Source organism: Rhinolophus hipposideros, assembly GCF_964194185.1.
Source record: "Rhinolophus hipposideros genome assembly, chromosome: 1".
In the NCBI taxonomy this organism is placed as follows: domain Eukaryota; kingdom Metazoa; phylum Chordata; class Mammalia; order Chiroptera; family Rhinolophidae; genus Rhinolophus; species Rhinolophus hipposideros.
This window is the reverse complement of record NC_138047.1, coordinates 53,558,932-53,572,390: the sequence shown is the minus strand read 5'-3', so window position 1 is coordinate 53,572,390 and position 13,459 is coordinate 53,558,932. Positions and strand designations below refer to the sequence as shown.

The 13,459-nt window shown below is 39.4% G+C and overlaps 1 protein-coding gene across 1 annotated transcript; it reads right to left on the bottom strand.

Moving 5' to 3' along the window:
* Window positions 1–11,655: 11,655 nt before the first annotated feature.
* On the bottom strand, window positions 11,656–13,459 carry LOC308496122 (platelet factor 4-like). The gene is made up of 3 exons (XM_081044852.1): window positions 13,275–13,459; window positions 12,836–12,965; window positions 11,656–12,707 (listed from the first exon to the last, which is right to left on the bottom strand). The coding sequence occupies exons 1-3, from the start codon at window positions 13,375–13,377 to the stop codon at window positions 12,605–12,607; spliced, it is 336 nt and encodes a 111-aa protein (XP_080900978.1). The 5' UTR covers window positions 13,378–13,459; the 3' UTR covers window positions 11,656–12,604.

The window sequence follows — 13,459 nt, the reverse complement described above, 5'->3', positions numbered from 1 at the left end:
AAACAAATTCATTCTCTTATTTGAGTGTCTCTCCAAGCCAATTACTTTTGCAAGAGTTGAATGCCAGGTTTTTATGCACAATCTTTAAACCCATGCAAACAGTGACTCAAAGACATGGCTGAATCTTTAAAATGGAAGCTTTGGTGGTTAAATTCCTTTTGCCCTGTACTCATTATGAATCTCTCAGAATTGACATTTAGTAAAATCCAGCTCCACTGCGTTACCCGAGTCATTGCTGCAGCTACAAACTGTATGCTGGTGTGAAGTGATAGCTCCTCACCTCAGCTGTATCAGGTGTCTTTATGCCCCCAAAGTTCTCTGTCGCTTCCATGACAAATCTCTTGTCCAAAAAGGGACAAGAGGCAGTCAATAAATGTTTCCTCCTCTTTCATATTTTAGGTAGATAGTCTATAAGACTTCTCAGAGGGTCCCCAGTAGGATTAAACCCCAGTTGTCTCTTTTCCTATTTCACTCTCCCAGTTGCTCAGTCCTGTACATTGGGACATTTCCCCAAATAAATCTGCCAGCATGGCAGGTTGATGGCTCTGCTCTTTTTTTTTTTTTTAAAGGGGGCGGGGGGTTAGGCTAAGACTTTGCTCCATCCTGAGAATGAACCATGCTGACTGGCAAGCAAGAATGGGCAGTGGAACTCTGTTCTACCCCTAGCTTGCCTTAATAACTTATTCCATACAATTTCCATTTCTGTGTCCCTAAAATTATCTAACGACTGGCTCTGCGGTGAGAAGAGTGAAGATGTCTGAACATGACATGAAATTCCTAGATCAATCCACCCCTACAGGCCATGTACATGAGTGTGTACCAGGAACAGGGGACTTCTATTCAAGTCTCCCCAGAGACTGCCTGTCTGGCTCCTCTTTCTCTGTCTTCTAGATTTACCTGCATGCAGTCTATGGGGTTCAGGTGGGATGACCCATTTCTCACTTCCTTCCTATAGAGGCCCACCCCCCAACCCTGGTGATTGATTCAGAGATGGGCAAGAGACCTAAGCCTGGTAAAATGGGAAACAATTCCTATGGTTTTTGTTGAAACAATTGAAGAAAAGATTCTTAATTCTTCCTGGTTTTTGCTAAACTAGTAAAATGGGGCTTGGGGAGAGCCTGCCTGAGAATGAAGTTGGCCCAGAGGAAAGCAAGTAAAATGGGACAAATTAGTAAGGACCTTGTTTGGGCATGTATGTCCTCCAGTTGGCTCTGATTTATTCATGGACTTTTAAGTTATGTAGACCAACAGGTCTCTCTCTCTCTCTCTCTCTCTCTCTCTCTCTCTCTCTCTCTCTCTCTCTCTCTCTCTCCCTCTCCTATTTAAAGTGGATATCTGGCTTTTGACAACTAAACAGTCTTGTTTAACACCATCCATCTTTCACACTTCTGCTAGAGATAACTTTCAAACACAAGCTGCTCTATATACTCTATTTTTAATCCCTCTATCTATTCATCCCTTCAACATTTATCTATCACTTATAAACTAGGAGCTAAGTTAGGTTGTAAATTAGGCTACAAAGAGGGAAGAGATAGATTCTGTCACTACTGAATTCACCATTAATGGGGGTAGGACAGAAACATACGGAGTTGTCTGGAGGTCCATGATACTCAGAGATGTGTAGAGCTTTGTAGGCACTCTGAGGAAGCGAGCATCTGTCTTCCTTTCTTGGAAGGGTTGGAGCTATCAGAGAAAACATTCCAGAGGAGGGTGCTACCTAAAGTGAGTTGGTAGGGGACCCATTCCAGGAAAAGAGGACCAAATGAGCAAAGGCATGGACACTAGAAGCAGTGTGGTATGACCTGAGAACAAAAGTAAGTAGTTTATTATTTTGAACCTGGAGTTTCACATCAAGGCAGGGAGTGCAGGGAGATAGAGCAGGAGGTCAGGCATGGCTCAGTCACCAGAGGGCCCTGCTTGTCATCCAGGAGCCCCTTCAAATGCCACCTCCATCAGAAAGCTCATAACTCCATCCCGGCAGTTACCTTGGACCTTGGATACAGGTCACATTGTGGGCATCATTGGTTTACACATTCCTATGTTGGATTATGTACTGTGGAAGATAACATATCTCATTTCCCTTTGAATTTCCCATCTCTAATATGAGTCTGGTTCATACCAAGCATTCAACAAATATTTGTTGAAATAGCACATGGACAAATTGTTTTAGGCCACTGTTTCCTGTAACCAATGTGTCCTGAGGTCAGGACCTCAGGAAACTGTCCTTGAAGAATTGCAACAGCCTAAAATGTCCTTACTTTCTTTAGCCTATTTTGACCACTCAGCATCTGTGTGAAACCTCTCAGCAGACATAGACGAACCTAGATGAGCCAGCATTTTAATTGTAGTGTAAGAGCTGGGGAAGACTGTCCTACGTGGGGCTGCCAGAGAAGTGAGTCTGAACCAAAGTTACTAGAAAGTTCTAAGTCCAAGGTCTGTCAGCAAGACCAAAAAACACAGGAGGAAATATATTCAAAGCCAGAGGGCCTGAGTTGCCCAGGTCTAGAACATAATGGGAGCAATGTCAGAAATAAAACAAGGGAGGTCTGGTTGACTGCAAAAAATGGAACTGGAGTATGTTTGGCCTTAATGGACCTTCTGCCTTATGGTAGATGGGAGAGTCCAGTTAATTAAAGGTACAAGGTCTGGGCAGGAAGTGAGTGGATAGTAGCTATTCATCCCATACATTTAAAAAATTCATTTATATGCGTAGGGCAAAATGATAGGTGCACTAAGAGATGTAAAGTTGGATAAAGTCCAAGTTCTAGCATAAATTCTACTTTTAGCTTGTCTTCTGCAATGCTAGATTGTTTATTTTTCTGTTTCTGACCTGATAATCTGATGCTATAACCAGCCTACAAATATTTGAAATTAATCACTTAACGCTGAGAACCATTTGATATATTAGCTTTAGGCAGGTTTTTTTGTGTTTGTATTTTTAAAAATATTTTTATAAATGGCTCTTCATCTCTAATTTCTTAAAATTGTTTTTTGAATTTTCTGGAATCAGTACTCACTAAACAAATGACACCATGATCATATAGTGTAACAAGAAGAAATTCAGGATTGCTAAAATTGCAAAAGAATAAGGAAATGAAAAAAACTTTTCTTAGAAATAATCACATGAGAAATTTGTTTTGGAGATGAAAACATCATTATGACATTATGATATTGTGGAAACAAAATTTAGGAAGTTGAAAGTGAATGTGTAGAATGCAGAAGAAAATAGCATGCACAGCATAAAGTTATAAATTTCAACTAGGAAAAGTATGAATAATCATAAAATAAAAGCTTCATATTGTGCATAATGTAAGTGGTATTTCCCAATGTTCATTCCCCCCCATTATTTTAGCCAGTAATATTTTTTGTTTATATTTTTTCCTTCCCGGCTTTGTCCTTGTACTCAGGAAACCTGAAGGCAGAGAATTCTGAATATTTATTTCAAAGGGATGGCTCTGCAAGTGTATGACTGAGCTACGTAGTCCTTTGGTTGGCATTTCTAAAGTGGTTGGGAACATTAAAGAAATATGAGATCCAATCAGATATTGTGGGAATTGTGGTGAAAATGGAGAAAGGATGGTTTGGTTGTATGTATTTTACCTATGTGTATATTTTACATTGAATGTGAATATCTACAATCACATAACATTTAATGAGCACATATTATAGCATCTGTGAGCAATTGAAGGGGTTAATTGATAGATGAGAAAAACTCTTAGCAGATTCCTTAATAGTTACAGTTATGACTCTAACTAAAATATCATACAAAATACTGATGGGGCAAATGGCATGAGTGTGTTCTAATGTTTATGAATAATTTGGTGCAATCTCTCAGATTAACAAGGTCAGGAATTGGAAAAACAGTCTTTAATCTACTTTCTGTTAGCTAGGTGCCTTATCCAGCACCTAACTATGTCATAGTGTTAACTGCATTATTATTTTCTTCCATGTAGTTTATATTTGACAAACATTTATTTAGCACCTACTCTGTCAGGCATTTTTCTGGAAGTGGGAATCAAGAGAGGTTAATAGGCATGACCTTTATTCCCTGATCTAAAGGAGGAAAATAGATAAACAAATAATTACAGGTCAATTTAATCATTATTCTGTGAAGATATGTGTAAATTGCTTTATTGCTTTTTCCCAAATAGATTCTATTATCATCCCTAGAATTACTGGAAAATGAAGACTGAATAGCCAACACAGCTGGTAAGTAAGAGTTGTTTATTCCAACTCTGCTTGATGACTGCTCTGCTTTCAACTTTTACTACCTCTCACCACAAGGATGGCTATTAATAACATAATCCCCATTTGTGTCTGCCTCAGCAAAGAAATAAATATTTGACAAGATTACATCCAAAGTTTATTTGTTTTCCTTGTTGTCTTTACTAGATAGACAGTTAAGCCACGCTCCCAATCACCAGATGTCCTGTATATTTTAAAATCTTATAGATATACTGGTTGATAAACATTGTGGTTTTGCTATTTAACTTTCTTTTAGTTGTTACCATGAATGGAAAATACAGCTGTGTCTATCATGTTAAACTTTTTTCTTAAGTAGTCATCAGCACCCAAAGCTTTGGGTTGTGGTTCTTTGCAGGGGGATATTCTGGCTTGTTGGTTGTGTTCTTAATGTCTTGCTTATTAGCTCAAGGATTGTGGCCATTGCTGTTTATAAATTATATGTGCTCTGGGGGTAAAACACCAAAGAATGGGAAGAAAAGTAACTTTTTTTATTCAGTTTTAACTCTGAGTCAGACCCATGCTGGGTCCTATTATGTGTGAAATTTACTCCTTTCCAGAGCGCTGTGAGTTGGACAGTATTGTCCTTGTTTGTCAGATGAGGAATCTGTGGAGACTTGGGGTCACAAAGAGTCAAAATTGAGATGTAACCCAAGACTTATTCAAAAATCCACTGGACCAAAGCCAACAACTACAGGGATAAGGAAAAGAACTACCATGGAAGAAGGAATAAGTATAAAACCACGACTTAAATTCACCGAGTGTGTTTGCTTTTTCTAAGCCCTCCTAGAAAGCAATATATTTTCTATCCTCAATTCTGTTTGCATAAGACCTCAAACTGGGTTGTGCATGGTTGAAGCAGAATCGGCACTGAGTATAAGTAAGAGCCCCCAGCTGTAAAGGGTTCAGAATTTCAATAATCCAGACCACATTCTACTTGGTGTTACACCGTCCCCTCAAAAGCTGCTCCTTATGAGGTTCCTAAAGACTCTAATCCCAGGTTGGACCTGGAAATTGAGATTGAAGGTGGACCACAGTTAAGAGATTTAACTATCCTGCTGGTCCTGAACATACTGTCCCTACTGACTTCCTAAGTATATCGGGAAGCACTAATTAGAGTGTGGACTTCAACATAGAATGTTAAAACTTGACTCTTAAGTCAAAGAACTAGAGCAATGTTTTCAAACTACAAGTAGTGATCCATCAATGGGTTATAATGGATCATGGGCTTGTGGCTAACATTTTTTAAAAAGTGGATAAAGGAAGATACTACAGAACATAAAATATCAGAACACATTGTAAAAAGCAAGTATTATAAGTACTATATTGTGAACTTATTTTAGGGATGTGTGCATGTAAATGCATATGTACATATATACAAGTATATGTTCATACACAAATAAACACACAGTGACTATATGCATGCATGTACATGTATATGTGTAAGTGAGACACCTGTATGTACCTGTTGAGAATTGGAACTTACAGCTCAGCTGCAGAGGTTTCCCCCAACACCCTGCTGCCCAGCCCAGACTACCACTGGTGCTGAGAAGAGGAGTCCCCACAACATCTAGCTGTAAAAAGCAATGGGGATTCCAACCATCTGGGTGAGACAGAAAGGCTGCTGAAAACCCAGGCATCCTCTTAAAGGGTCTCCACACAGACTCACTCATCCTGGGCTCCAGTGAAGGGAAGGTGACTCTAGAGGCACCAGAGGCACACAGGGAAAGACTGAGTTGTGTGGCTTCAGGGCAAAAACGGAAGACACAGTCACCTTTTCTTTGTATAGAACCCTCATTCTGTGCAGCAGGCAGACTCTATCTTTTCTGTGTTGAGTCCTCCCCTCACATGGTGAAATCTGCATCTGCATTGACCTGGTGAACTACTCTCACTCCACCCTAGTAACTCCCTAGGACCCCTCCCCACTCAACTCATGCACTGCTGGTGGCACTTTCCATAACCTGCAACCAGCCCCGCCCCTGCCCACTGCAGGAGGCTCCTTCAGCAGCAAACAGCTTGCCTCGACTCACACACCCCCAGAGGCACTTTCACAGTCAGCAGCCAGCCCTGGACTTTGATACACGTTGGACAACTTGGATCTTTCTGGGACAACTCCGGGGGGGTCAGCCAGTCCCAGGCGGATGGTGGCTGGTCTCAATGTGCTCTGAGCCTTTCATTGAGTAGCTCTAGGCTCAGTAATGGCACCAAAACAGAATCAGCATTAACCTGGTCAACACCACTTGCCCCACCCTGGTGACTCACTGAGAACCCAACAGACATACCATACCAGGCTTTATCAATGGCTGAGCCTTTCTGGCAGCTGGCAGAAGGTAGCAAAGCTTGGGGTGCCCTGGGCTTAAAGCAGAGCTACCCCAGGCCTGGTACTGGCAGCAGCCGGCCTCAGTTAAGAATGTGGCCTCTCCCATGCACCTCTAGATCCAGCACAGGCAATGACCGACTGTAGAGCACTTTGTAGCTCCTACCAGGTAGTTCAGGGCCGGTTTTCTGCTAACTTGTCTTCCAAATTGATGATTTGATCTATACATTCTGTGCAATCCATTTCAAAATATCAATGACATTTTTCACAGAACTAGAATAAATAATCCTAAAATTTATATGGAACCACAAGAAACCCTATATAGCCAAAGCAGTCTTGAGGAAGAACAAAATTGGAGGCATCTTGCTACCTGATACAAACTATATTACAAGGTTATAGTAATTAAAACATCATGGTACTGCTATAGAAACAGACACATAGATCAATGGACCAACACAGAGAGCTCAGAAATAGACCCACATCTATATGGCCATTTAATATGTCACAAAGGAGGCAAGAATATATAGTGGGGTAAAGACAATCTATTCAATAAATGGCGTTGGGAAAACTGGACAGACACATGCAAAAAACTGAAACTGGACTACCTTCTTACATTATATACAAGAATAAAGTCAAAATGGTTTAAAATCTTAAATGTGAGACTATAAAACTGAAAGAAAACATAGGCAGTGAACTCTCTAACATTGCTCTTAGTAATATTTTTTCTGATATATCTCCTTGGGCAAGGGAAACAAACAAAATAAATAAACAAATGGAACTACATCAAACTAAGACGTTTTTGAACAGCAAAGGAAACCACCAACAAAATGAAAAGATATCCTACTGAATGGCAGAAAATATTCACCAATGATACACCTGATAAGGTGTTAATATCCACAATTAATAAAGAACTTATACAACTCAACACCAAAAAAAAAAATCCAATTAAAAAACGGTTGTTTCCATGTCTTGGCTATTGTGTATAGTGCTGCAATAAACATAGGAGTGCATACAGATTTTTGAATTGGAGTTTTGGATTTCTCCGGATAGATGCCTAGGAGTGGAATTACTGGATCATAGGGTAGTTCCATTTTCAGATTTCTGAGATACCTCCATACTGTTTTCCATAGAGGCTGCACCAATCTGCAATCCCACCAACAGTGCACAAGCGTTCCCTTTTCTCCACATCCGCGCCAGCACTTGTTGATTGTTGATTTATTGGTGATAGCCATTTTGACTGGGGTGAGGTGGTATCTCATTGTGGTTTTTATTTGCATTTCTCTGATGGTTAGTGAGGTTGAGCATTTCTTCATATGTCTGTTTGCCATCTGTATGTCCTTTTTAGAAAAATGTCTCTTCATGTCCTCTGCCCATTTTTTAATTGAGTTGTTTGTTTTTTTGGAGTTGAGTTGAGTGAGTTTTTTATAGATTTGTGATATTAACCCCTTATCAGATATATCATTGGCAAATATCTTTTCCCATTCAGTAGGATCTCTTTTTGAACAAAATAAATTAACAAACAAAACAGAAACAGACTCATATATACAGAGAACTGACTGATGGTTGACGGAGGGGATAAGGGTGGGAGCTGGGTGAAAAAGGTGAACGGATTAAGAAATACAAATTGGTAGTTACAAAATAATCACAGAGATGTAAAGAACAGTGTAGAGGATATAGTCAATAATATTGTAACAATTATGTATAGTGCCAGGTAAGTACTAGACTAATTGGGGGACCACTGCATAAATTATTAAATGTCTAAGCACTATACTTATACCTGAAGCTTACATAAAATAATATTGAATGTCAACTGTAACTGAAAAAAAAATTGAAAAAAATTGAAAAAATAGAAGAATCCTTTTTGCATAATTACTAGAAATGTGGTCTTAAGATCTAGGTTACTTAAAAAACAAAACAAAAATATATAAGTGAATGCTAGATCAAATGGGCTCCACATCTTTTCTCTGGCTAAGTAAAAACTTATTCTATTACCCAAAATTGGGACAAGGAATGCTCCTTAAATAGTGTCAATGCAATGAAGTCATTACTAAGTGTTTTCTTTATGATTGTGCACAATGGTATTTTATTGAAAATTAACAGTTTATCTGGCAACCATATTGTGGGGGCCTAGGGCAGACTGCCCAAAGATATCTCACAATGGCATATTGATTATCTTGAACTAAAATCACCTGAGAAGCAGCAAAAGCACGAAGAACTCTCTGATTCTCCTCTGTCTCCCAAAGCAGAAATAAATCTTCATAAGTCCCTCCCAGCTCCTGAAGGACTGACAGAAGCAACCTTAGCACAAGAGTAATAAAATCCAGAGTTGAAAAAGTGTGTATAAACGAACCTTGGAACAGCGTTACTAATTTATTAATTTACTACCCAAGCCCACACTTTGTTTAAATTCCTCATTAACGTATACCCAAACCTGCTTAGATTCCTTTCTAGTGAGCAGTAACTTTCTTTATCCTGTCAATTTCTTACAAATATATTGTTTCTTTGTCTAAACAGTATAAAAAGATGCCTGGTTTGATCACGTCTTTGAGCCTTATTTCATGATCTGAGTGTCATATTGTGATTCTCACATGTGCACATATTAACTTGTTTTTTTCCTCCTGTTAATCTGGTCTTGTGTCAATTTTATTATTTTATAATTAGTCCAGCCATAAGAACTAAAGAAAGGTAGAGTGGGGGAACTCTCTCACACTCCCCAACAATATCAAATGACTAAGTTTTAAGAAAAAGGAAAGGAACGTTTTTGAGTAGAGTGTAATTAGTTTTTAAAGTTTCCTCCTTATTTCCTCTCTATTTTCTGTATCTATAATGAGCATACATTCACTGTCTTTTATAATGAGAAAAAATACGGATATATCTTTAAAACCAAGTAAACCCTCAATGCTCTAGGCATTGAAGAGGAAACTGTTCTTGCCACAAAGGCCTTAGAAGGGGGAAAAAACAAAAATTAGAGAAATGCAGAGCAACTAAGAGCAAAATACTCTTTCGTGGTTTTGTTTTGTTGATTGGATTGGTGAGGATGCAGTAAATGCCTAGTTTCTGAACATTTTCTGCAGGCTGCCTTCAGTCAGCAAAAAAAAAAAAAAAGAAAGAAAAAGAAAGTTTCAGTACATTTAATCTTTATCACTCCATAAATGTTTAACACAGCAAGAAACTACAATAAACTGTGGCCTGACTTGGACATTTCCAGGCAGGAAGTCTCTCTCTGGATACCGTTGCTGATAAAGGCGGGAGCTTGAAAGTGTTCTTTAGCCAAGGTAATTCTGAAGGGAGTATTTACGAGGCAGCAGCATTGATTGACTTTGCAAACTTTGTTTTGGTCCTTTGGCCCTTTGAGTCACATTTACTAATTATTACTTCCAACTAAGTGTGTTGTTTGAGGCAGGTAGTACAAAGAAAATAAGCATGTGTGTGTGTGTATATATATATATATATATATATATATATATATATGTATATGTATATACGTTTATATATATACATATATACATATATATGTGTGTATATATATATATATATATATATATATATATATATATATATATATTACCACCTACACCTCATTTTCAATGCTTTCTCTCCCAAAGTTCATTTGATTTGAGGAACTTTTATTGCTATTGCAACCATTTTTTGCTACTTACCACCAAGAATCACTCTGTTAAATGCCTTATTCAACATTTCAAACTGACTAGGGTGGTGCATTGAGAGCAATATTGAGAGTAATAACAATAACTAATAGTTGCTAATCGTTAAGCACAGACTATGTATGAGGAACTATGCCAGGTGTTCTGCATACATTGTCTATTCAGTCCTCACAGTAATTTATGAAGTAGACATTTATAATCTCCATTTCACAGATTAGGGAAAGTAAGGCACAGAGGGGAAGTGAGTGTGGCACAACTTTGGGTGCCATGCTCAGGACTTTTGACCTTGAAGGTTTTCTGCAAGGAAGTGTCTGTGTTTTCAAAAGATAATTCAAACGACTGTGCATAAGGTGGCCTGACGGAGAAAAACACCAAATGGATGAAAACAAGTTGGGAGACCGTAATTCACTGTCCGCAGAGACACTCCTACTCAGCAGAACAATAAATGTGCTGAGGACTTAATGATCTTGTGTCTATCTACTTATTTTTCATCTTGCAGTAGTCCCGTTCTTCCCTTTGCCTCCTGGGAAACTCCTACTTCACCTTCAAGAGCTGGTTTATGGGACACTACCTCTATGAAGAATTAGCTGACATCTTACTGGCCTAGTGTGAACACAAGAGCTGGGAGTTGGGAGTCAGACTGAACTGCTCAACAGCCTGTAACAAACTGTGGCCTTGGGAGATTCCTTAACTTTTCTGAGATTGTTATCTCAACTCTGTAATGCAAATAATATTACCTAACAGGTAAAGTGGGTGTGGAAATTCAGATGATACTGTTGTAATTCAGAAGTCTCTATAAACAGTGTCTATTTAAGTAGTTTGTCAAAACCTCTTCCCATCTCCACCCTCCATGGAAACTGAATTGTACCATTCTCCATTTTTTTCTTAGCAGTCCAGTTCCTCCTTCCACACAAACATTGCCGCATTAGGTTGAAATTACATTAGCTCTGTAGTTTTCTCCTGCCACAACTAGATTCTGCCTTCTTGCCCATTATGGTAAGCTGAATAATGTGACACTCCCCCTGAAATTTCCATGCTGTAGTTCTTGGAACCTGTGAAAACGTTACCTTATACGGCAAAAAAGATTTTGAAGATGTGTTAAGGATGGGAATATTATCCTGGATTATTCAAGTGGGCCCAACATAATCATCAGAGTCTTTTTAACAGATAGGCAGGGTATAAGAAGTAGAAGGATTGGAGGCAACAACAGAAGCAGAGGTTGTAGTGATGTGGTTTGAAAATGGAGGAAGGGGCCATGAGCTGAAGGCTGTATGTGGCCTCTAGAAGCTGAGAAAGACACGGAAATGAATTCTCCCCTAGAGCCTCCAGAAGGAATGCAGCCCTGAAGACACTTTGAGTTTAACCTGTAAGTCCCAGTTTGAACTTGGGACTTCCAGAACTGTATGGTAATAAGTTTGTGTTGTTTAAGCCATTGAGATTATGGTAATTTATTATAGAAACAATACCTAACACATCCATCTTTCAACAACTTCCTTTCTTCCCAAAGTATAGTAGTAGTGTCTTCCTAAAGCATGAATGAAAATATTAATACAATCTTGCACCTGTCCTGGTTTCTACAGCTGTTTAACATGTAATTTCAATATCTTTAATGGGAAGGGATTCATGGAACAGTGGTTAACTGAACATGAGGCTTTACTAAACATGAGAATACTGAGAAAAATAATCTATTCAAGACATTTTAATGTTTAGAGCAACACTCATGGTATTTAATGGAATGTAATATGAACCAATTCTGTAGGTTTGACAAATGCAGGATTCATTACAGGCAGTAATATGGGTACAAGAACTGTTCTTAACATTTCATTTTTGTGAAATGGCAACATTAAGGACCAATAAAGAGTAAACTATTTTAATGTCCTTCTTTGGAAAATATCAGTATATTTCCATTAAGTAGTAGAGATTCTGGTTTTATTTTTATTGATTTTGTAATGCTGAGGTAGAATCTTAAGGGAATAAGAGCAATGTCTGATTTATTTGTTTTTTAAAACAGTCCAGTAAATCTTAAGTGCTATTAATATTTATTGACAAAGCTAATTATAACATCAATATGTAAATAAGTAGCCATCAAGTAATGCAGTCATGTAAATATGAAAATATGTCTCAGCCAAACAAAACCAGTTTTTATTAAACCAACCATTTTCCAAAATATATTTTTGCTTAAAATTCTGGAGATTTTTTTCTTATAATAAATTGTGATGTGTTAACACGATTTCTTTGCTCTATTAAGAAATATTTTGAATAAACCACAACTTGATTTATTTTCTTTATTTAGAATTTGAAGGTTAATAAAAATATTAGATTTTTCCACAGTTAGATTGAAAACGAAAAAAACCAAAACACATTATCTAGCAAATGTGCAGATTTAGACAGCTAGTAGCTTACTCTCTATAAGTTTCCTGACTATTTTCTTATACGTGGGGACTTGTGGGTCCAGGCAAATTTTCCTCCCATTCTTCATAGTGGCTCTGCCAGGGAAAGGAGAAGAGAGGAGCCTGTCAGTGGATAGTTCTGAACGTGGGATTAGGCTCTGGGTGGAGTGGGTTGAGGAGACAGCGGATGGGGGGCAAGAAGCGGTGCACGTGCGAGGACTCACATCAGTTGGGAGGTGGGGCAATGGAGTCCGGCGCGGATCACCTCCAGGCTCATGACGTGCTTGGGGTGCACTTGGGAGGTGGTCTTCACACACATGCATTGCAGGTCCCCATCTCCTTCTTCAGGGGCAGCTGGGGAATGGGGTTTGGGGGGGGTGGATGAGAGTGGGGTAGGGATGGGTGACTCCAAGAATTGCCAAACATTCCTTAGGGATCTTTCTCACTGCATTTGGCCTTCATTTCCTCGTCGACAATCTACACCTACCTCCGTAAATAAGTAATATTGCACAGAGCAGCACTTGGCACAGAGCCTGCATACTTAACAGGTGCTCAGTCACACGCAGCCTGGATCGCCGGCAGCTAAGGACTCCGCCCCAGCCCCGGGGGTTGCGGGCATCTCTCCCCGCCCCCGGGCCCTCCCAGTCTGGCTTCTGTTCTCACCTATGATGCGGGCGACCACAGCTGGCAGCAGCAGCAGCCCCAGGAGCAGCAGGCCGGGGCTGGGCCGGGAGCGGGAGGCGCGGGAGTCCGCTCCGAGGCTCATGACTCCAAGGTGCGGGAGTACAAGGGCAGGCGGGGCTGGAGCTCTGCAGACCGGTGGGGCGGACGTTTTCCAGGCATGTTTT